General features: G+C 55.7%; 10 protein-coding genes across 10 annotated transcripts; 4 read left to right on the top strand and 6 right to left on the bottom strand.

Annotated features, from left to right (window-relative positions):
- Positions 1-207: 207 nt before the first annotated feature.
- Positions 208-2,591, top strand: AYL99_01155 (hypothetical protein; the record flags this gene model as incomplete). The annotated part of the gene is made up of 6 exons (XM_018832671.1): positions 208-342; positions 391-593; positions 655-1,127; positions 1,175-1,674; positions 1,731-2,250; positions 2,359-2,591. 6 exons carry the CDS (start codon positions 208-210, stop codon positions 2,589-2,591), a joined length of 2,064 nt encoding a protein of 687 aa, XP_018698550.1.
- A 655-nt stretch (positions 2,592-3,246) lies between these two features.
- On the bottom strand, positions 3,247-3,940 carry AYL99_01154 (hypothetical protein; the record flags this gene model as incomplete). The annotated part of the gene is made up of 2 exons (XM_018832670.1): positions 3,247-3,408; positions 3,524-3,940. The coding sequence occupies 2 exons, from the start codon at positions 3,938-3,940 to the stop codon at positions 3,247-3,249; spliced, it is 579 nt and encodes a 192-aa protein (XP_018698549.1).
- Positions 3,941-4,998: 1,058 nt separating this feature from the next.
- On the bottom strand, positions 4,999-5,535 carry AYL99_01153 (hypothetical protein; the record flags this gene model as incomplete). The annotated part of the gene is made up of 2 exons (XM_018832669.1): positions 4,999-5,079; positions 5,188-5,535. 2 exons carry the CDS (start codon positions 5,533-5,535, stop codon positions 4,999-5,001), a joined length of 429 nt encoding a protein of 142 aa, XP_018698548.1.
- A 1,275-nt stretch (positions 5,536-6,810) lies between these two features.
- Positions 6,811-8,335, top strand: AYL99_01152 (hypothetical protein; the record flags this gene model as incomplete). Its single annotated transcript, XM_018832668.1, has 2 exons — positions 6,811-7,281; positions 7,421-8,335. The coding sequence occupies 2 exons, from the start codon at positions 6,811-6,813 to the stop codon at positions 8,333-8,335; spliced, it is 1,386 nt and encodes a 461-aa protein (XP_018698547.1).
- A 398-nt stretch (positions 8,336-8,733) lies between these two features.
- Positions 8,734-11,245, bottom strand: AYL99_01151 (hypothetical protein; the record flags this gene model as incomplete). Its single annotated transcript, XM_018832667.1, has 4 exons — positions 8,734-9,323; positions 9,399-10,523; positions 10,589-10,766; positions 10,838-11,245. 4 exons carry the CDS (start codon positions 11,243-11,245, stop codon positions 8,734-8,736), a joined length of 2,301 nt encoding a protein of 766 aa, XP_018698546.1.
- An 899-nt stretch (positions 11,246-12,144) lies between these two features.
- On the bottom strand, positions 12,145-14,201 carry AYL99_01150 (hypothetical protein; the record flags this gene model as incomplete). Its single annotated transcript, XM_018832666.1, has 6 exons — positions 12,145-12,439; positions 12,497-12,620; positions 12,702-13,394; positions 13,449-13,643; positions 13,801-14,010; positions 14,108-14,201. 6 exons carry the CDS (start codon positions 14,199-14,201, stop codon positions 12,145-12,147), a joined length of 1,611 nt encoding a protein of 536 aa, XP_018698545.1.
- Positions 14,202-15,445: 1,244 nt separating this feature from the next.
- Positions 15,446-17,171, top strand: AYL99_01149 (hypothetical protein; the record flags this gene model as incomplete). Its single annotated transcript, XM_018832665.1, has 2 exons — positions 15,446-15,674; positions 15,745-17,171. 2 exons carry the CDS (start codon positions 15,446-15,448, stop codon positions 17,169-17,171), a joined length of 1,656 nt encoding a protein of 551 aa, XP_018698544.1.
- Positions 17,172-17,448: 277 nt separating this feature from the next.
- AYL99_01148 (hypothetical protein) lies at positions 17,449-18,381 on the bottom strand (the record flags this gene model as incomplete). Its single annotated transcript, XM_018832664.1, has 3 exons — positions 17,449-17,721; positions 17,849-18,147; positions 18,258-18,381. The coding sequence occupies 3 exons, from the start codon at positions 18,379-18,381 to the stop codon at positions 17,449-17,451; spliced, it is 696 nt and encodes a 231-aa protein (XP_018698543.1).
- A 723-nt stretch (positions 18,382-19,104) lies between these two features.
- On the bottom strand, positions 19,105-21,094 carry AYL99_01147 (hypothetical protein; the record flags this gene model as incomplete). Its single annotated transcript, XM_018832663.1, has 2 exons — positions 19,105-20,869; positions 20,928-21,094. 2 exons carry the CDS (start codon positions 21,092-21,094, stop codon positions 19,105-19,107), a joined length of 1,932 nt encoding a protein of 643 aa, XP_018698542.1.
- Positions 21,095-22,021: 927 nt separating this feature from the next.
- On the top strand, positions 22,022-22,772 carry AYL99_01146 (hypothetical protein; the record flags this gene model as incomplete). Its single annotated transcript, XM_018832662.1, has 2 exons — positions 22,022-22,420; positions 22,482-22,772. The coding sequence occupies 2 exons, from the start codon at positions 22,022-22,024 to the stop codon at positions 22,770-22,772; spliced, it is 690 nt and encodes a 229-aa protein (XP_018698541.1).
- Positions 22,773-23,365: the final 593 nt, after the last annotated feature.

Genomic DNA, 23,365 nt, shown 5'->3' with positions numbered 1-23,365 from the left:
GGTGAGCGAGATGAGGTTCTCTCCACGACCCCGGAATTTCTTCTGCTGGGAGCTGCCTGCTTGCTCATTCTACCAAACGGTAAGCCTAGGACTATAAAAGGTGAGAAGGCCCGCTGTCGGGCCTGAATATCCCGCCTTCGTCTGCCTCCTCGAGTCTGCCTGGAAATATTGTAATTAGTGTCATAAGGCAGACGTCTTAGTTTCAAGATGTCAGATACCGCAGGAGCAGCCATTGTTCCACTCTCTAAGGGGTTCGGATATGGCATCATCCTCGGCCTGGGGTTTGCTTTTGCCTTGGGTATGATTGGGACGACATGGGCGCTGAAACGATATCATGGAGAAGTCAGTATAGCCCAATTGCGGGCTGTTCCACAGCTGACATCCTTTCAGGTTCAAACATCTGAAGAATTCTCGACGGCAGGAAGAACCGTGAAATCAGGTCTCGTGGCCGCGGCTGTGGTGTCCAGCTGGACATGGGCCGCTACCTTGCTCCAATCTTCCGGTGTGGCCTATTCGTATGGTGTTTCTGGCCCATTTTGGTACGCCTCGGGAGCCACTGTTCAGATCTTGCTGTTTGCAACTTTGGCCATCGAGTAAGTGCTTTCTACATTTTGGAGCCTCACAGCCCTTGCCCTGTGCTAACCATAACCGAAGATTAAAGAGGCGTGCACCCAACGCACACACGTTTCTTGAAGTGATCAAAGCCAGATACGGCGTGGTAACTCACATTGTCTTCCTGGTTTTCGGCCTCATGACGAACATCCTCGTAACGGCTATGCTTTTGACTGGAGGCAGTGCTGTAGCCAGCTCTCTCTGTGGAGTACCCACGGCCGCTGCCTGCTTCCTCCTCCCTGTGGGCGTCGTATTGTACACGATGTTCGGCGGGATCAAAGCAACTTTCTTGACGGATTATATCCATACAGTTATTATCTTGGTCATTATCTTCGTGTTTGCATTCAGCGCTTATGCCACAAATGAGGTTGCCGGCTCACCAGGAAAAGTATGGGAACTTCTTGTGGATGCTTCCAGACGACATCCCGTGTCAGGTAACAAAGACGGTAGCTATCTGACTATGCGAAGTCAAGAGGGAGCTATATTTTTTGTGATCAACATTGTCGGCAATTTTGGTAGGATGAATGCTCACAATCTCGCAAGCTTCTGCTGATGTATCCAGGGACTGTGTTCTTGGACAACGGCTACTATAACAAAGCCATCGCCGCCTCGCCAGTCGACGCACTGCCTGGGTATGTGATGGGCGGTCTTTCGTGGTTCGCAATCCCCTGGCTTTGTGCTACGACTATGGGACTTGCTGCTCTTGCCCTCGAGAACAACCCCGTCTTCCCGACCTACCCGAACCGCATGTCCCACGCCGATGTCAGTGCAGGACTGGTCCTCCCCTATGCCGCCGTCGCTCTGCTCGGAAAAGGTGGAGCTGCCGCCACTCTTCTCCTGGTCTTCATGGCCGTGACCTCAGCCTCGTCTGCAGAGCTGATTGCGGTCTCGTCGATTTGGACCTACGATATCTATCAGACGTACATCAACCCCAAGGCCTCGGGGAAGTTCTTGATCCGAATGTCTCACGCTGCCTGTATTGTCTACGCTATCTGCCTCGCCTCCTTTTCGACCGGATTGTTCTATGCCGGTGTTAGCATGGGCTACCTCTACCTTCTTATGGTAATGCTCCCATCAATCAGCACATGTGATAAAATGCTAACTGCATCTGCTTGCAGGGTTGTATCATCAGCAGTGCGGTCATCCCAGCCACTCTGGCGCTGATGTGGAAGGACCAGAATTGGCAAGCCGCCGCCGGTGCCCCTGTGCTGGGCTTCGCATGTGCCTTGATCGCCTGGCTCGTCACAGCCAAGAGGGAGTGTGGTGTACTGAACGTCGACTGCACAGGCTCCAACAACCCCATGTTGGCGGGCAACGTCACCGCATTGCTCAGCCCGCTAGTCTTCGTCCCCATCCTTACTTTCGCTTTCGGTCGACAGAACTATGACTGGCAGTCGATGAAGAAGATTCGCAGGGGCGATGACTCTGAAATCATCCGCCGCGCCAGCGTGGACACAGAGATCCAACGCGAGATTGCGGCGAGGACAGCCGAACAGGAAGCCGCCGAACAGACCAAGCTCAACAAGGCGGCCATCATCTCGCGCAGCTTGACCGGCTTCATGACCATTGCCATGTTGGTGTTGTGGCCCATGCCCATGTACGGGACCGGGTACATCTTCTCCAAGAAGTTCTTTACTGGTGAGTTTTTGCGACATCGTCGCTCGGCACCGTCACCCCCCACTCTCCATCTGCGTCACAACCCTGGATCTTGATCCAATGCTAACGGTCTTTCTCTCATGTGAACAGGCTGGGTCGTGGTCGGCATCCTCTGGCTCTTCTGCAGCTCGTTCTGCGTCGGCCTATTCCCTCTCTGGCAAGGCCGCAAGACCATGGCGCACACGGTCAAGTCCATCTTCCTGGACATCGCGGGAAAGAGAGGACCGGCGTTGCACGGACGCCCTGCCGAGGTCGAAGGCGACGAGTCGAGTGGACAACAGACACCGGATGGTGAAGAGAAAGTCGTCATGAAGGGCGAGTAAATGGGACAACTGTCTAGACGAGCCCAATACCCAGAGATGGCCGTCGTTCGCCAGGATATAGGACTGATTGACTGACTGACTACTTTGAGGAGCGCGAAAATGGGACTTTCACTCGTTTTTATTCTGCTGCGACGATACCCCAGGGAAACTTGACCAGCAAGGAAGGGAGCTAGCTAGGAAAGAGACAAAAAGAGAACCACAGTTGCGTTGGGTGAGGGAAGCAGACTCGGGATGAGACTCTTCTAGACCGAACCAGCCAGAGCAACTCGCTCACTCATTCAAGATCCGTTTCTCATTCTGTAGTTCTGGTTATACAGCTTGTGCTGTCTCACTTTTCATCATCTGCATTCTTTTCATGTCAGCATTGATGGAGACATCTTCCTATTCGTCTTCTTCATTTTCTGTTCTGTTCCACTCATTTTCTCAGAAGCCACCTTTCGAGACGGTAGTTCTCATTCTGGACTGCACCCTTGTCACATGCTCACTCTCTGTCAAAGGCCTTGTCCAGCCCAAGAAGCCAATACCAAACACCTTGGACACGCCCTGGTAACGTCTGATATTTGTCAATCTTATCATTTTCCTCTCCCGCTCCTCTCGCATGCAACAACAACCCTCTCTGTTTTTGATACATTGTGTGTATGTGTGTCTGTGTGCGTTACTTCTTCTCATCCGCAGGCTTGGTATTGACCAGCCCGGACAAGAAGCCGCTGAAGCCTTCCGGTTTCTTCATGTCCTCCCAGCTCTGGCGACGCTCGGAGTGGGCGGTTCGGTTGGCCATGAGGCCGGAGAAAATACCGCCTTGGTTGGAAGCGGAGGACTAATCATCCAGTCAGGAGACTGGGTCAGTCATAGTTTGCTGCACAAGAGGCGGGGAGATATCACAACTAGAGATAGGCAAGGATCCTTGAGGTGGTATTTGTAAATATACATACCCGTCTCCGCCCGGCAATCGCAGCCGCAACACCTCCGCCGGAGCTCGTCGCAGGGGGTGAGCTAGCCTTGGGTACCTCGGCGGGCTTGTTCGCACCCGACCCGCTCAGGCGGCGCGCGGGTACGTGCACCTCTCTTGCGCCCATGCCCATGAACCGTCGGTCGCCGCCCCACGCGTCCGGGTTGGAGAGCACCTTCTTGTCCACGACCGGGTAGTCGGGCAGAGCTGGTGTCGCTCCGGCGGCGGCAGCAGCAGCAGCAGATGGGGTGGCATTGGTCAGGATGGGAGAGTCGGCGGTCTTGTCGCTGCCGGAGGAGCCGGACATGCGGCGGGCAGCGCTGCCTTCGTGGACCTCGCGGCCCGCCGGGAACATGAAGCGGCGGTCTTGCCAGGAGGATGAGGACGAGGATGAGGACATGGTGGGTGGATGGGCTACGTGTAAATAGGGGGCCCGGGGAAACAGTGATGTAATAACAGGCCTAGGAGAGGAGGACCTCGGAGCTGTGAGATACCGTTGGCAGCCCTAACGTGTGTTTGGGAAAATGGGGGTAAGTGATAGGGTAGATAGAGGTAGGTAGGTAGGTAGCAAGGAGAAGGAGTATTACAACCTCTTGATGATGGGTTGGGGGGAGATAGATTACAAAGAGCAGACAGAGCTGAGCTGGATGTGTGGTATGTGGTACGAGGGGCGACCTGCCTCGCTGCCTAGCTCCTTTCCCTTCCCTGGGGGATCCGTGACATGTGAGGGCGGATAAGAGGGAGGAGGCCAGGCTACTAGGCTCACTAGGCCCAGTCCCGCCCCCGCCTTTAACCAAATGGCTTCGTCTGGGGTAAATGGTCCCGGGCGCAGGACTGGCCTAGTAGTGAGCCCCAATGGACGCCACAGGAATGCTTACCAGGGCCTCACTAGCCCAATGACGTATGCGTGGGTTCTGGGATTGTGCCAATCAGGAATTACCATTTACCTACCTACCTACTGTATCTTCCGCCTTCTGCCCACCTACCTGCTTGGCAGCGCCTTTTAGGGGACACCTTTAACTAAATCTTCAATTTCTTAGGGGTGGCTTTAACTGAACCCACCTATGCCTAACATGTCCTTCTTTACTGTAAATCACAAAATTCAACCAGTTAAACCTCGAGTATCTATGAACCTCTACTGAGTAGGAGTAGTTATTCAGTCCACAGACTGCTGGGAAATACTTAGGGACTTGTACAGTCCCGTATGCGCATGTGTACAGGAGTCCAGAGAGAAATTCTCCTAGGAAAATGGAGGAGTTTACAATTCTCATGATCGGATGTCCCGATCTTTGATTGTCTAAGCGCGAGCTGATGTTTTCTATCGTCTTTGCCTTTCCCTCATCCCGTCACTTATACCCTCAATACTGGAACTTGACCGCTGAAGGGTGATGGATATCAACCACCATGTCCCAGCATTGGTGACAGCCTCAGCAACAGGCACCAGTCCATCATCCAGCCTTAGTTTCCAGAGTCATCCACATCCTGCGCCGCCCCGGTCAAAGGAAGGAGGATCCGTTCTTCCTCAGCTTCGTAGATTCGCTGCCCCCATAGGACGCTGTCAGCCACAGCTCCCCAGTAAAGATCACACCTCCTCCAATCTCTGGGCCTGATTGACACAGAGACTGTGCATGGACATGAGACACTGACCTCAATGGCGCGGGTCGCCGTCAACCAGCTCGCGACGGCCATGCTCTGCAACACCCAGCTTCTCCCAAACACGCCACTCCGAAACCGCTCCGCCTCCCAGGTGTCAAAGCCACGGTGCGGGAAGTTGGAGTCTAGATGGAGCTGGAGCAACTGCGGAAACCGGTCCAGTGCCCGCTGAGACTTTCGCACCGCGTCACGGTAGAATCCCACGGCACCGAGCATGAAGCCCGCACACGCCGACACCACAAAGGGAATTGTGGCGGTGTCGAAGATCACGGCACCGATGGAGGCGCCGCTCATGCCCATGAAGATAGAGCCGAGGGTACCCGAGACGATGACACGGGCCATGCTGAGACATAAATCTGGTAAGTTACTTGAAGAAATAATACTCGGTCCATGCCCTGGCCCAATGCGGGAAAGGGGGCCTTTATCCTGTCGGGGAAGATACCACCTACAATATGCCTGGACCACTGCGACAGGAGATATGATTAGACCGAGGAAATCTCTTCTGGACAGATACGTCGCCCGCGCAACCTCACCTCACATTCCCCCAACCTCCGCCCAGACTCAGGATGTTCCTGTACGCGTCGCTGAACCCGCTACTGGTGAGCGCCTCATTCCCCGGGGTCGAATTGCGGAAAGACATTGGTCCTCTGCCGGAGGGTCTCCAATTACTCGGTCAATCAGCGGTATCGACAAAGTAGGGAGTACGTACTTCGTCGACTTTCGACCAGCCAATCAGTCAGCTGCACACGGCTGTCTTGTGGACGGACGTACTTTTGTTGTACGTATGGCTCGGTCGGAGCATTCGACGAAAAGGAGACAGCGACAGACGCGAGGAGAGAATCGGATCCAACCACCTGGCGACACGAGTGACAAAGCTTCGAGAACGTGAGCAACTTTGGGGTTTGCATATTATCTGCTCAATGGGCGCCCACCTTGGCATCACCCACCGCATGTCAGCTCTACGGTGTGCAATGCAAGCGGCTCCAGCTCAGGAGAGTGGCCGCCGGATGGACCTCCCTCCAGGGCTGGGACCATAATCAGTGGGTTGACGGGCGTGAGCAAATTTCCTTTTTGACAAAAAGGGTGGCTGAGCATATTTTGGCCGGCGCAAGTTCTTGGCCTCCCACCTCTCCTTTCCTGCGACGACACCCCCCAAAACATGCTTGATTGGATCCCCTGGTCGAAATACCTGCTCAGAGATGTCAGGTCTCTCGCGATGCAGAGACGTTGTATATCCAGATATGATATCTTTGCCGTGTGTCCGTCGAGAGATGGATCGAACACCACAACATATTCACAATAAGCGTCAAGGCGTCTGATTCTGAACAACATCCCATCGAGAGTGGGAGCATTCGCTATTCAAAGTCATAGTCCCTGTGAGAGCCGTGCAACGTCACCCACTAAATCAAAGAATGGCTTGTTGTAATGGCTATCGACAAGGTAGGAACACCCTTCACTCTATCCCGTCGAGCCGCGACCATACAATCGAATTGAAGATCACTAACAGTGACTCAACGAGTCTGCTTAGGCCCTACTCGTCGTCCAAGCACGCATGCCCCGAGACATCAGGGCGAGTTCGCCTTATGGGTCGGCAATATCCCCCCCAACACTACCATCATGAGTCTGCGGGACTACTTCTCCGAGCCGGCGCCGTGGGACCTGCTCAGCGTCTCCTACAACCCAGACGCGAGATACGCCTTCGTCAACTTCAGTTCGGAGTCGGCACGGCTTTCAGCCATCCGTCAAGCGGCCGCTCGACTCTTTGAGGGGAGGCGACTGGACTGCCGCATCCGGCACGAGGCTCAGAGCAGGTCGACCAAGGTCGACTACGGGCTCAACAGCCGCGTCAACAAAAGGCCGCTGTTCAACGGATCGAGCGCCGCGTCCTGTTGTGACAGGGCGACGAAAAGCTTGCGGAGCAAAGTGGAAGAATTCGCCAATTTCCCCGAGGCAGATCGGTCATCGTGGGGCCGGGAGAAGTACTTCATCCTCAAGAGCTTCTCGCTCGACGCCCTCTACCAGAGTCTCGAGACGGGTCGGTGGCATGTGCCGAAGCGGCACGTTGAGCGATTGAATCATGCGTTTCAGGTACGTTGACACTCGGGGGCTCATGGATTCAATGGCATCGAGCCATTTCCTCCTCCTCCTCCTTCTTGGTTTCGAAATCAAATGAGTCTGAGTTCTCGTCCGCTGACGTTGTATTCCCTTCCCTCTTGTCGTTCCACAGACAGCCAGCAAAGTCTACCTGATCTTCTCCGTCAACGGCTCGGGCTGCTTCTTTGGGTATGCGACGATGCGTTCCGAGATCCACGTGGAGGATGACGACCTCGTCCCATTTGCCGACGAAGTGCATATCATGTCCGCTCACCACGACTTGGATGTCGAGGATGACTCCGAGTCGAGCCAGCACGGAGAGGAGATCGAAGGCGACGCGCAGTCTTGGACCAGGTCGCGGACGGAGTCGCTGGCGTCTTCTGATTCTTCACACTCTTACTCCTCCTCGTCGCTCTCCTCAGTCTCGTCTGGCTCTATCATCTATCAGCCCGAGCGAAGGAGGATTGTATGGGAGGCTTCGTGGCTGCGGAGGACTGTTGAGGAGTCCACATCTCCCGGTGAAGAGCTACAGGCAACACCCTGCGTCGTTGACAAATCACCAATACCGTCGTCCTGCTGCTGCCACCACTACCACCCACCGGACTCGGACCGGGGTAATCCTCATCCGCCATCGACCGCGAAACAAGCATCGTCTTCCCACCACCACCACCCTCTCCGACCTTCTTCTGCTTGTCCATCTCCTCCACCTTCCACATTCCACGCCGTCACTGCCACCAGGGCCGACCCTCCCCCGTCCTTCCTCACCACGCTCGACCGCTTCAGCAGCCCCTGTGCCATCAAATGGCTGTGCGCGCAGGGCCTGCCGTTCGCGGCGGTGCGCGGCCTGACGAATCCCTGGAACTCCGACAAGGCTGTGCACGTGGCGCGCAACGTCACGCCCGTCGAGCCCGGCGTCGCGACCGCGCTGTTGGAGTGTTGGGGTCGGGCCGTCACGGCCACAACTGCGACCACGACCACGGCCGCGACGGCGGGACGGCGCCACAATGACGCACGCGCACTTGTATATCATCGGTCGGTAAATAGATAGACAGCAGACGGGTATAGGGTTCGTGGGAGTGGGCTTCGGTTCGGAGAGACGGGACAGGAAACAAAAAGATGTCCCCAAGAATGAGAACAGGACAGGATTGATGGATGATATGTACAACGACGACCAAAGCGGGAAACGATGTTGATGATAATCGTATCATTCATGTTTTTTTGGAACTCGGAGTTTGACAGACAGACAAACATACTGAACGTGGCATTTACTTTATTGCCATCCCTCGACGAACTGTAAGATATCGCTTAACAAAGTATGCCTCGAAATGCCGAATTTGTTATATCTCGTAGTCATCCGACAACGCATGACTTATCATATAACCACCATATTGCTGCTGGAACCATATCATCTCAAAACCCCCGTCCTCCGCAAAATCAATTAATCAATCACGGCGTATACCCCGGCAGCTCCTCCATCTGCTCAAACTCGGACAGGGAGATCTCGTAGCCCAGATGCCTCTTGAGCAGCTCGTGGGTGACGAAGCGCTCGGGTGTGTTGCCCTGGGCGTCGACGAAGGAGACGTGGTGGTTGACGTCGCTGATGCGCTGCAGCTCGTTGGCGTGGCGGTGGTGGTGCGGGCAGCCGTCGACGCCGATGAGGAAGATGGTGACGTGGGCCCACGACAGGCCCAGCAGGTCCAGCTCGAACTCGTCCATGTCCGTGGCCTCGCCGTCCAGCAGCAGCAGGAGCCGCAGCATCGGCGTCGCCGGTCCGGCCTGCCACCCGTACACCGGGTGGTGCGTGGCCGACGCCGAGTGCTTCTGGAAGTGCAGCTCCTTCACCTTCTGCCACCCCGTCATCACGCGCGTGCCGCCGCCGATCTGGATCCGCCGCCACATCTGGTCGAGGTTCGCGTGGTTGACCGTCCCGATGTGCTCGGCCCAGTTGGAGAACGTCACCAGGTCGTATCCCTGGAATTGGTGGTCGTGGTTCGCCATCGCGTCGGTGAAGCGGCGGATGATGGCCTTGGCGACGTCTGTGGTGGACATGGTCAGTCAGTATGGGTAAAATGAAACGAAACAAAGCGAAACAGAGGGGAGTCCTCAATCACCTTTGTTCTTGGGCTGTGTGGACCGGGCATAGCCCGTGATCAGATACTGGTCGTATTGTGGTCGCACCGGATCAAAGTCCATGGACCCAGACACATCCAGCAGAATCATGGTGTCGTCGGTCGGGACTTCGGGGCGGTCGTAGGCCACAAAGGGTCGAGGCATGACTTGCTTGGAGTAGCCCTCCGAGGTGTGTTGCATGTGGCAGGTGTCGGTGGCCGAGTAGTACTCGGGCGGCGGCTCGACGGCCGTCGCCATTCTGGCGCGCGCCATGTCCATCTCCGAGATGAAGTCGGGCTTCAATCTCACGCCGACGCTGCCTTCCCGGTGGTTCAAGACCCAGTAGAGCCGCTCCTCGGCAGTGTCCTCATACCCTCGCCAAGCTGGCGTGATGCCTCTCCAGCCCGCCGCCGCTTCGATGCTAAACTTGAGTGGGTTCGACGCCTGCGTCGCCCACGCCACAGGAATCGGCTCAAAGTAGCCGGCCCGGAGGAGGTGGAGGTACTGGATGGGCTGGTGGGCGCGCAGGTGAGCAATCTTCCCCGTCATACCCACCTTCTCCTGGTACACGGCCACGATGTGCCGCCACTGCTCGTCCGGCCACCGGCCTGCTTCCTCGGCGAGGATGGCGTTGCGCAGCTCACGACCCCGATCGACCATCTTCTCTGTCTTCGCGACTGCTTTCTCCTTCGACGACATGATCCCAATCGACTGCCTGAAACTGGAAAGTCTCGATGACTTGCCAGGTCTCTCCGCACTTCCATTCGCCGTGGAGGAGGTTCCTTTTTCTGGCAGTTGGCGAGAGTCATTCTCGTTGCCTGCCTTGGTTGATGCCTTCCTGTCAATGCTGGCCATGATGCTCAGCTGAGACATTGCAGCTTCTAGGGCAGCATCATTCCAGATGTCGACCTTTGGTTCCAGCGCCTCAATCTTGGCCAGCGCCTCCGCATTCAGGCGGTTGTTGAGGGCAATGGTCTGATGGATCGACTGGGCGTGGTATTTCGCCCGGGGGACTTGCGCTCCCCAGGAAGACTGATTGTAGCCGTAGGGCGAAATGACGCGGAGTCTGTACGGATTCCCACTGAAGAGGGTCGGCGCCATAGGATTGTCGTTGTAGGACTTCTCGCCTGCTCCCAGCTGGTCAGCCGACTTCACGTAGAGCACGAACAGCCACAGAAGGGCAAATGCTGACCAGGATACATGACTGCCCGCGACCACATTTCCTGCACTCCATATCGGTTGTATTTCATCCTCTGGTAGACGTGGATGGGGCAGCTACAGTAGAAATCTGTCTCGTGTTCGGGCTCGATGTCACTATTGTAGATTCGATACTGGTATTGCAGCTTTTGCAGGGCATTCTGCATTTGTTGCTATTGGGATATTAGACCGGTGCCTTTGCCACGTCACGTCTGTCTGCCCTGGCTGGGAACGATAAACCTACCTCGTCTCGAGCACGCACTTTGCCCGCTTCGATGACCTGGTTGGTATGGCGATAGGTGGTCGTCGCTGGTCGGCTCGCAGCAGCACCGGGTGGCGGATATGACGGTGGCGCATAACCTGGAGGGTCATGGTCATGACTATCCCCTGTGCCCGCCTGTTTGATGTCCACCGGTGGAGGTTTCGCAGTTGCCTGAGTCGTCGGTGGTGCAGCTGTGGTACTGCCATCTTCTTGCTCCTGCAAATCCCGTGCGAAATGCCAGTCTTCGTGTTCGTCTTTCAAATCGAAGCCCATGGTTTGGTCGCACCGTTTGCAGAAGTACTCATTCGCAGCAGCCTGTTGGACAACACCGACACCCTTGCTGTCGGCCTTGACCTGTCCAAAACTGCTGCTCTCTTGCGTCGTCGCCATATTGGGTATTGGGACCTGTTGGTAGAACAAGGTCGTCGTCGCAAGGTTAACAAATCCCTTGCATTTAAGTATGTAAGACCGGTCGAGGGCTGGTCGTGGCTGTGCAAGGACGGGCTGCGTCAACCCCCGTCGGCCTCCCGCCATGAGTGCCAATGAGATCCCTCGGGCGACAAATCTCGCGTCGGTCTAGTGCAGATGATGGATCGGTCGTCGTTCTACCTAGAAGAAGACAAGCATCTGTTCGGTCATCACCCAAGATCTGTCAAGCTTTTGTCCAAGCCTCTCCAAGCCCACGAGCCGTGCATTATTCACGCATTTCCCCCGCCTTGCCACGACTGCGGCTCCCCTGCTGGATGCAGGGCAGAATTGCCACTAATTACACAGAATGTCATCGTCATCCATGAGAGAGCGATGCGAGGGTGGCGACCCCTCCTCGTATTTTTCTGATGACTTTACGACGGATGCGAGGGGCCACGCAGCCCGCATTTCTAGCGGGTTTCAACGCCTCCTGGCCCATCACCCACGTGGTCAATAACTCGATGCTCAGAACACAAGATCTTTGGAAGTAAAAACGGGATGAGAGCAAGAAGTACTACGAGCATTTGATGAAACACCACCGAAGTACCCCATACATGTCGGATGGCGCACGCACTTTACGCCCACAAGATTGCCGTCCGCGGATACATCCAAGACAGACCTCCTTCGCTTGATCCAAGCGGCTAAACCTTCATTCACCTGATCCAGAACCAAGCCAAGGACAGCACAAACTCGGGAAAAATACATTGGCAAGACATCCTCCTCAGGATAGTTCAACAACATCCGTCCCAGTATACATACTCTGTTGTTGTCTGCACACTAGGGGATGGGAAGCTGATACTTCGCCGACAACGCCTCACCCCTCAGGCCTTGACGTACTCCTCGTGGACGCCAGCTGAGCTCTTCCTGCGAACCGCTGCCTGCTCGAGATCGGCCAAGGTGCTACGACGGGCCTCGTGTGCGCCTACATCCTTGACCTCGGTGAAGCGCACGGTGGGGACAAAGCCCGGCGAGTTCCGAGCGGAGCTGACTTTCGCGTAGAGCTCGTCGACCTGCTCGAGAGTCAAGCCCTTGGTCTCGTAGATGAAAAAGTACACAAATGCGCAGCAGACGCAGCAGAATCCGCCCCACACGAAGAAGACTTTGGATCCGAGGTTCCTGTACCGCAAAAAGTCAGTAAAGTACGACAGACATTGATCGCTGGATGGTACTCACGCATTCCCGGGCCCTGGATTCACCATGTACGGCGTGGAATATGCGATCGCCCAGTTGAGAAGCCAGTTCGAGGCGGTAGTCATGGACAAGCCCTTTGCTCGGGCTTTCAAGGGGAAGATTTCGCCTGAGGACCAGTCAGTAGGACCCTTGAAATTTTATCGAAAAGAGAGAGAGAGAGAGAGAGAGAGAGAGAGAAAGAACGTACCGGTAACTACCCAAGCGCAAGGACCCCACGAGCAGGCGAAGAAGAAGATGTAGATGCAGACGAAAGCGATCAAGGCATTGCTGGCGGCCGGCTCACCAGGTCTGGCCGTGCCGACGCTGGCAACGATAAGCTGACAGACGGACATGCCAATGGCACCAAAGAGAAGCAGCGGCCGTCTTCCCCATTTCTCGACCATCCACAGACCAGGAACGGTGCTGCAGACGTTGACGACGTCGGTGATGACAGAGATGATGAAGGGGTTGTGGATGCCAGCGCTGGTGAAATAAGTCGTGCCGTAGTAAAAGATGAAGTTGACACCGGTGAGCTGCTGCAGAGCCTGGAGAGCCATGCCGGTAAACAGTCGCTTCCTGATCGGCGCCTGGAAGCAGGCAAGGTAAGAGGCGGTGCCGATGGCCATCTCATACTCGTGGTTGGCAATGATTTCGGTGAGCTCCTCCACGACAGCAGGGTGATCCACGGGAAGTCTGCGGAGACGGGCGAGAGACTTTGCCGCCTTTTCACCATTCCCCCTCTTAATCAAGAAGCGCGGAGTTTCGGGCAGAATTAGCATGCCAGCCACCAAAATAATGGCCCACGCAAACTGGACGGCGACGGGAATCCGGTAAGACCCCGTGTCGTTACGGTTCTTGGTGGAGTTAAGGACGATCGCTGCGAGGAAAAGACCGATGGTAACTGTGACCGTCGCGTTAGTCCCTGGTGATTGATCTCAGAACGCAGGAAACTTACTGGCCCACTGATAGCAGCCGACAATGGCTCCTCTGATCCATTTTGGTGCCGTCTCGGACTGATACAGAGGAATGGTGGCACTTAGGAGACCAACCCCCAAGCCGGCGAAGAAACGGCCAGCAACGAACATCGGAATGGCGGTGGCAGCCGTCTGGAGAATAACACCAAAGGTGAACACCCCAGTGTTGAAGATCACTGGTGTGCGATATCAGTACAAGGTTCAGACTCTCCGAAAAGAACAAGCGGGTTGACCAATTCCCGAGGGATGCTGCATTTCAGCGCAAACCGCGGGTCCTCGCACAACAGGCCTTCCCGACGCAAAACCATACTGGAAAGAGGCGGTAGAACTTACTGGCTAGTCGACGACCCAAGAAATCTGCAATAGGAGCACTGAACAGAGCACCGAAGAAAGTGCCCGCAGACAAGATGGAGACAATTTCTGATGTCTGGCTCGCTGTCACGTCTGGATAATTGTCCTTGGGGTTGATATATCCGGTCGAGAAGAGGTTCCTCCAGTATTTCATGGCCAATATGCCTCCGATTGTCCCCGTGTCATAGCCAACTGTTGCAATCAAAAGGAGAACGTCAGCAAGTGTTCATGGAAACAGCTTCAGTGCCACAAGACGCTGTCTCTGTATCGGGTGGGCTGGTCGACTTACACAAGACACCACCAAACGCAACGAAACATCCTATGATGATAGCAGGGACCGCCGAGCCTGGGGTATCCGCAGGCTTTGCGAAGAGGAAAGGCATGATGGCGTATAGCTAGATGACTGATCTCAGATGGACACAATGGAACCACTTGTGGAGAGGAAGTCGGGGGAGCTCAGGATTTGCGGTCTGCATGTCGAAAACCGCGGAGGAGGGGACGTCTGCTCAATATAAATATACAATGCTCCCATGTGCCCAGGGAGCTCTGTCACACTCCCAGGACATTGCAGGTTGACGAGGTTGACCACACCGGTCGAGGTCTAATACGCCGAGAGTCGGCGAAACATGCCCAATTTTGCATCAAGCTGGATCCTTGGCCCCTCCACACACCACACGCCGTCGCCCATTCATGTCCTAGCTTTGCAGTTGTGACATGCTCGTCGCTCAGGGTTCAATGGTTTGGGTCGGCCAGTGCAGCCGATCTCGTGCCCCCGTTGGTAGAAATCGTGGTGGAGAGTTCGACGCGGGAGGGTTGCACAATGAGTCTCATCAGCCAGGGATGGGATTGAGGAGAATGGGCTCTCTGGCGTCCGCCTGCAGCTTGTGGTAGTAGTAGATAAAGACGACGTCGCATGGGGTAAGTGGTCAGCACGGGACGGGTTATTATTTCTCCGTATTTCAGCGAGCGAGCCAATGAGACTATGGCACGTGACTTGTTCAACCCCCGCAATGTCGGCTTTTGAAACCTCGGATGCCGACACGGGCTGCCATGCCGACGCCACCGTCCAATCAGGTTGTTTCTTCTTAAAGTAGCCAGCCTCGCACAGCATCATGGCCCAGCACTCGCATTACCGTGCATTTGACCTAACATGAACGAGCAGGGCACCAATACCTTTTGAGCTGGATCGATGCATGGTCCCCTGACTTGTGCCAATGGACCACCTGGGAGTGCCTGCAACGACCCATATGGACAACATGCTTAGCAACAACATGGCGCCCTCCACTTCAACGGATTTGTCTTTTTCCAATCGGCCCGATTGTCTTCGCATATTATTGACAGAGATGGAGAAAAGGACGGTGATGATGCTCAGTGCTGCAAAACGCGAATGGTTGTGGTACGCCTCCCACGCGCAATTTGGTATGATTTGCACTCGATCCCCGGGCGGTATGACGTCGACATCATGCTACGCAAGAGGTATGAGGAGAGTCCGCATGGACGTCAATACTGCTTCCGGGAGTCCAGCATACTTAAGTCCCATGATGATTGCTGTGGAACGCTGGAGGAACAGAACACCTTCGCCGTCGAGTGAGTGCATAGGTGAGACTCCCCGTGGGCGCCAGCAGTCATGATTTCGTTCGTCTCTCTTGCATGTGCTGCTGCGTCGTTGGTCACACCCTCCTGGGCGCAGGGCTCTCAATACGTCGAGCCAACGGTTCCCACGGGGACTCCAATTCCGGGGAACTATAGCGGTGCTCTTCGCCCACAGGTCCATTTCTCGCCCCCCAAGGACTTTATGAATGATCCCAACGGCATGTTCGTCGATGCGAACGGCACGTATCACTTGTACTACCAATGTACGTATGCAGTCCTCTGCTCCAAAATCCCCAAACCCACAAAACTCCACCTGCTGATGATAGAGAGAAGACAACCCCACGGGCGTCGTGGCGGGCAACCAGCACTGGGGCCATGCGACCTCCAAAGATCTGTACCACTGGATGAACCAACAGATCGCCATCTTCCCCCCGGACGCACATTCCAACATCTACTCCGGCTCGGCGGTGGTGGACGTGAACAACACGTCGGGATTCTTCCCTCGCCAGGACAACGGCGTGGTCGCCGTGTACACGGTCAACACGCCCACGTCGCAGACACAGGCCCTGTCGTACTCGGTCGACGGCGGGTACACGTTCCAGCCGTACGCGGGCAACCCGGTGCTGAGCGACAACTCGAGCCAGTTCCGCGATCCCAAGGTCCTCTGGCACGCGCCCACGCAACGGTGGGTGATGGTGGTCGCGTACGCGCAGGACCTCACCGTCGGCTTCTTCACGTCCGCCAACCTCAAGAACTGGACCCACGTCTCCAACTTCTCCCACCACGGCCTGCTGGGTGACCAGTATGAATGTCCCAACCTGGTGCAGATCCCCATGGAAGGCCAGCCGCAGCCGATGTACGTGCTCGCCGTGAGCATCAACCCTGGCGCCCCCCTCGGCGGCTCCATAACCCAGTACTTCCCGGGCGCGTTCAACGGCACCGTGTTCACGCCTGTCGACGGGGCCGCGCGGATCGGCGACTTCGGCAAGGACAACTACGCCGGCCAGTTCTTCTCCGGCATCCCCGCCGACCAGGACCAGATCTCCATCGCCTGGACCAGCAACTGGCAGTACTCACAGGTGGTCCCGACCGGAGCCTCGGAAGGCTGGCGTTCGTCCATGTCGCTGCCGCGGGTCAACTACCTGAAGAACATCAGCCGGGTGGGGTACGACATGGTGTCCGCACCATACGATCTCTCTCCTGTGATCAACACCACCGCCCTGGCCAACAGGACCATGGGCAACGGCAGCGTCAGCGTCGACTACTCCACGTCCGTGTCCTCGGGGGCGGTGTACTTCCAGATCAACGTCACGGACATCCCCAGCGCCAACATCACGGGCACCGCGAACTTCACATTCTCGTCGTCCCGATCCGGCGAGACGTTGAAGGGCGGCTACTTCCTGGCGCCCGACAGCGCGTTCTTCCTCGACCGCGGCGGCGTGCGCGGGTTCGACAACCCCTTCTTCACCGACAAGTTCTCGACCAGCTGTCCCTACAACTCGTCGGCGTCGTTACTCACCTGGCGCGTCGAGGGCGTCATCGATCGCAGCATTCTCGAGGTCTTCATCAACGGCGGCGAGTCCTCCGCCACCGTCTCCTTCTTCCCCGAGCAGCCGCTTGACACCCTCAAGATCAGCGCCGGCGGGCTCAATCCCGGCGTCACGGTGAGTGCGGCCGTGTATGGCTTGAACAGCGCGTGGGCGAAGTTTGAGAATGCCCAGGGGACGGTGGTGGGCAATCTCACCACTCAAAAGGCATAGAGATTGGATGTTTGCTTTTTTTTTTTTTTTTGGAATGCTTGGATGGCCCCCGAGCGAGTGGTGGGATCGGTCTAACGTACATCTGTCTCAGTCGTGTGGTGACGCGGCACAAGCAATCACAAAGGCAGTCTTTCTCTATCCCAAAAAAGAAAGTTCAACACGCTTTTTCACACATGTCTCATCATCATTCAGCTGTCTAAGTGTAGACTCCCTACTTGCTGAACGCGAAGCACGCACTCACTCCACCTCGCAGACCGTTCCAAGTTATTTGCCGCTCCTAGAAGAAGCCAAGTCCCAATGTCACGACGAGAGCGGAGGCGATGCTGATCCCAGCAAGACCTGCCAAAGGTTGCACGCTTAATTTTCCTCCGGCATTGGTCGTGGTAGTCGTGGCGCTAGGGGTCGCGGTTACGGTAACGGTCGCCGTCGCCTGTGTCGTAGATCCATTGGCCTGCTGCTGGACGAGCGGGTAGATGTCCACGCCCGTCGAGTTCTGGCACTGGTCGCCGGACAAGGTGGTCGCGTTGGCGCTGAATCGGATGTCGGCACACTAGAACACCAACAAGACAGGACGTCAGTCATTCATTCATTCAATCATTCAGTCAACCAGCCTGTGAATTCTGAAGAACATTTCACCATATCAACGAGAACAGTTTGGACCGGGAAGCACGACGTACATTGTACAGAGCAGTCCCACTGTCTCCGATAGTGATGACCTGCAGGGACGCGTCCATGCCGTCGACGATGCCCAAGTCCGCAGGGAGCGTCCACTTGGGGATGCAAATGGTGCCGTTACCCGTCTCGTTAAGCAGCATGGGGTTCAGGGAGATGTTGAAGGTGGCGATGTCGGAGCCGAAGCCCAGGTTGAACGCGACGTAGGTCCACGGGTGGTGGAAGTCGATCACCAGGGAGCCGCCGTCGAGGGGCCACATCGTGCGGTTGGCGTCCGATTCGGCGGTGGTGTTCACGTTGGCACCTAATTCCAGCACACACACACACACGTTCAGTTGGCTGCGAGGAAGGGAGGCTCAGGAGTGTTGGGCGGGGATAATGACCGGGGGAGGTATGTGTTTAGAGTCGACTTACATGGGAAGATGTACTGCGACGCTGGCGGCAGGAAGGAGTCGCCTCGCCAGATTGGGTATTGGAGCTCGAAGTGGGCGGACGCCATCTTGGCCGCGGCCAGGAGGGCAACGATGAAGATCTCCATGATGGGACGATGGGAAAGAGCAGTATAGAATCGAGCGGCACAGGACAAGGTGTTCAGGTCAGGACGCAATATCAACGAAATCCAAGAAGATCCGGGGACTGAAAGCTCAGAGACTTCAACTCTCTCCGCGGCCTCTCGACCTTTTGTACCTTCTCACCTCCCCTTGGCTTGCAGCCTGCACAAGCATTTCTGGTCCTCTTTCGAACCCAACACGACATTTCGGACCTATAGCTAGGTGGCCGTCGGGGTTTGAAAGAAAATGGCAGCAGCACCACCTGGGACAGAGTCGTGCATTCTCATTGGTGAGGAGTTGGAACAGCCCATGATGGTAAACTTGCTCATCTGGACGGTGTAGGTCTGTCGGTTCTTGGTATTGCTTGGCAGTGCTCCGTCGACCGGGAATGCTGCTGGAGCTGGTGCTGTGAGCAGGTGGAACCCGTGGCGTGGATGCGCTTGAGGCCGGGGGCTGAAGCCACGCCTTGTTGGGACTGGGGGAACACAGAAGGGACGACGTGGGATACAAACTCACAGACTTGGCGCTCAAGGAGAGAGAGAGAGAGAGACGAAGAAAAGGGGCGCCCTGGGTCATGGAAGTGAGGGATCTCGGCCAGGACAGAGGTCGTCAGATCATGGAATGCTGAATTCAAGTACACCGCGATTAGCGGAAGTCATCTCTCGTATCTAAATGCATGATATGTAGTCTTAACAACCATCGCTATGCTTTCACCACCCGTAAGTCTCACAGAACAGATATATACCTTGAGCGCCGGTTCCTTTATGGACGGCTCTCTCGTCAGACAGCTGTGCGACATAATTCCTTAATTGCCCGGAAAATTGGCTGGCACCGCAGGCGAGAATTCCTGTCTCGCCCCATGCCGATTCCACCACGGGATGGATGAGAGAATCAAAATCCGGGCGACCGTAGCCGATCTGTATTGTGGGCTGCTCATTCAGCGAAGAGGACGACGAGACCGAGTTTTCGCTCACGCTGCCTATTTCCGTCTTCTCCATGGAAAGCTTAATGGTGCTCGGCATTTTGTCCATAGTCGGCGCCCCGTTGGCTTCTTTTTCTGCGTGTGAATACTCTGAACCTAACGTTGGATCGAGCAGTGCATAGCTCTCTGATGCCGACGGGGTTCGAGACTGTCCACTTCCAGTAATGAAAGCGTATATGTTTATTTTGATGTTGCGCCGCCGGGCTGCCCCCCAGGCGGAGAGCAACTCTTCCTTAAACCAGTCCAGCTGCTCCGCTTGGCGGAAGATCCAAACAAAGGAAATCTGCCGCAGGTTATTATTGGTCAGCACGGCTTGTTGAAAGATAGGCAGCGTAAAGGACACGCCATTGCCCGTAGCCGCGAAGACCATTGATTCAAACCGTTCAATAGAGGGAGGGTTTCCCCATGGTCCGCTGATGAATGAGAGGAAGGTCCGTGAGGTCAGCTGGTTTCGGCATTGACGGAACAGCCTTTTGGTGAATCCATTGTGCACCCGCATGTATAGGTCAACAGTGTTCGGCCCACTTTCTCCAGTGATTGATTTCGGGACGCTGGCAATGGTGAAGGGATGTGCTTCGACGATGCCGGCGCGAGGAATGGACAGGTACACATGCTGACCAGGCCGCCAAGACATTGCGACATTTCGCACTCTGACTTGCAGAAACTCGCCGGAGAGAGCCTTGACCTCGGCTTCATAACCGATACGGCGGCCAGACGGAACACTCTCCCTTTTGTTGGGAATGAGGTGTAGGTTGATGACCAACGACATCACTGTCCGGACAAGCCGGTCGAAGGCAACGACACCAATTGCAAACCACACGTTGTATTGTGCGTAGGAAGGGACGTGAGAATGGACCAGCCACAGCAGGACCATGGCTGCCGCGAGATGCTGCAGGAACCAGAGCTCATACGAGAGATTCCGGAAGAAGCCGAACCCGGTGATGACCATCCAACCCAACGTCGCCCACGCACCGAATCCATATTTGACCATAGGCATCCATTCAAGCTCCAAGCTGACAAAGTCGGCAATGGACCACTCGGTGAAGAAGTAAGACCAGTGGACAATGACGGTCAGGAAAATGGTGCGGCTGACCCAGCGATGCAGCCAGTTTAATCTTTCATAGGAGATGCCGGTCAAGATGGTGATGATGTTGGCTTTCCCCGACAAAATGTAAATCAAGGGTAGTTGGGTGACCGAGACCCAAGCAGCACGAAACCCCACAATCTCCCATTTGTAGGCGTAGTTGGGCGAGGAGGGCGTCAGGAGGACATTCGACCAGAGCATCGTCAGAATGACGGCCCAATAGATGAGAAGCAGCAGACATCTTCCTAAGGAAGGGGGAGTAAAGTATTTGGTAAATTTGCCGGTGCACGTCCACAGTTGAGGGTATGCCAGCTCCCTGCACACGGCTATGGTGGTGTCGTAGAGTTGCTCGAGGGCGTTCTGCGGCCTCCCTGGAATCTGGCCCGGTCGGTTCTGGGATTTTTGTTTCCTGTTGGACCTCGTCAGTCACGACAAGACGACAAGTTGCTCGAACGGGTTTGATTTACCTCAAGAGGATTCTGGTTCGATCGACCACTCTCCGAACCACAAGGACACCCACCACCGCACTGACCAAGTACCAGTACAGATGCGCCACCTTTTTATTCGTTGGCGTGAACATGCCCGCGCTGGACATGTCCATCCCGCCCATTCCGGACATTCCTGACATGTCCATGATTGCGGGAAGAATCGACGATGAATGGAGGTTATTGTGGTTGTGGTTGATGGCAGGTCGTCGCCGTGTGCTTGAAAGCCTTTCTCCAATGGAAAAGCCACAAGATGACGGACGGCAGATATCAAGTATCTAGTAGTAGTTACGCGTGGGAGGACGATTGTACGGTAGGTAGAAAGAAGATTACGGAGACCTTTTTAGGCCATCGATGTCATCCGGGTACCAGTGACGTGGGGTTAAGAATAGACACAATGAGAGAGGTTAGGGTATCCGAAACATGGGAAACGTGCTCGTGTGGTACAGAGTGGTGGAGGACATGAAGAGGTGAGCAAGATAAAAGGCGGCAATCCTCCGAGACGAGCAGCCGTTTGTGTGAGGTACGGGTGACCGAAAGCAGGTCGACGGCGGCGGGATGGGGGATGGCATGGCGGAGGGTGAGATGGAGATGGAGACAGAGACACGACTAATAAAGAAAGGGATGAAGCTGGAGTGGCTGTTTGTGTGAAGCAGTTGGATTCTGCTCACGGCGGTGCGCGATCGCCCAGCCCAGAACGGGGGCCTGTTATTGGCTGGAAAATCTGCTCGTGCGCTGAGGTGCCCCACCTGCGAAACTGCGAAACTTGCTCACCGCGACTAGCGCATGCAAAGCAACGGCAAGCGACAAGAAACAGCGACGAACAGGTCCGGTGAAGGGGGAGGACAACCCAAGTAATACTCGGTAGATTATTAGTTAATAAGAGAAAACGGGAACAGAGAAGAAAAAGGAGAAAAGAAAAGATAAAGACAAGACACCGAGAGAGCCTCCAGTCTTGGCCGTCTCTCGCTCAACTCAACTCATTCATCTTCATTCCACCAGCACCACCACCACCACCACCACCACCACTCACTCACTCAATCACTCAGGCTTCATCTGTCTGTCCTCCCGACAACATGCACTTCCTCCCTCGTCTCTCCCTCCTGTCCCTCTGGACCCTCTGTACCTCCGCCCATTTTATTCTCCAATACCCCCAGTCCCTCGGCTTCGACGATGACATCGAGGCAACAGCGCCTTGTGGCGGCTTCGATGTGGTCTTCAACAGCACCGACGACACCATCCCCGTTGGTGGCTTCCCAGTCTCAATGCTGAGCACCCATCCCGCCGCCGACTGGCTCTTCCGCGTCACCCTCGACCAGAAGGCACCCTTCAACTGGACCAACCTGCTGCCCGTCGTTTCAGAGACTGGCCTGGGTCAATTCTGTCTGCCACACCTCGTTGCCCCGGCTGATTACGCCGGCAACAAGGGTGTTATCCAGGTCATCCAGAAGGGCCCCGACGGTGTCCTGTACCAGGTAAGCTGAGAACCCGCAAGAACGTCCAGGACCAAGTCTGTTGACAGATTGAACCTCGCAGTGTGCGGCTGTCAACTTCGTCACCGGCGTCAACTCAACCATCAGCTCCAGCTGCACAAATGTGACTGGCCTGACAGCAACCATTACCAACCAGAATAGCTTCGACACCAGTTCATCGTCGTCGTCGGCCTCAGGATCCATGTCGGCGACTTCCTCCCCGTCAGCCTCTGCCGCCGCCTCGGGAAGCGCCTCTTCGTCCAGCTCAGCCGGCATGGCTGGCCCAACGAATGGACCTCAATTGCTCCAAGGTCTTGTCGCTGCCGCCGGTCTTGCTGTTCCATTTCTTTTGTAAGCCGCAGAACCACGACTGTCCCATTTAGCGGGCGTGCAGAGGGGATATGGGCTCTTAAGCTGGGAAAAGATGTATGAATACACTTAGATGGTGAACAAAAGTCCAGAAGTATGTGAGGCCCTTCAGTGTCGAGGGGGGAAACCCTCTTGTGTTTATCAAGGGCCTTCTTGTTGATAGAAACACATCACGACATTCATGGCTCGTCGATGGTCCACCACACTCTCACTGCCTTTCCGTTGATCCTTGAGCCCTTTGTGCGCCGGTGCCGAGCCCCCTGAGTCCAATGTGTGTTCCCGAGTAAACCTTGCGCCCCCCTGAAACCCTCCTCGTTGACCAATGAAGGCGTTTCGGTCAACTCCACCATCAGACAAAACCACCACGGCTGCTGACAGGATGTAGAATACGCAAAGATCGCTCACCACAACCCAAAGCCCAGACCCCACGCCGCTTCTTCCTTCCCCCATCATTCCCAAGCCGAGAGCCGGTTTTCCCAGGACGTTGTTCACTTCGTGCTCGTTGGTTGGTCGCTTTACTCATTCTTCCTTCGATTCCCATCGATATGCTTCGTCCAGACCGAGCAGAGAGACACGCTA

Source organism: Fonsecaea erecta (genome assembly GCF_001651985.1).
Source record: "Fonsecaea erecta strain CBS 125763 chromosome Unknown Scaff1, whole genome shotgun sequence".
NCBI lineage: Eukaryota > Fungi > Ascomycota > Eurotiomycetes > Chaetothyriales > Herpotrichiellaceae > Fonsecaea > Fonsecaea erecta.
The sequence above is the reverse complement of the archived record's forward strand: the minus strand, read 5'-3'. Positions and strand labels throughout refer to the sequence as shown.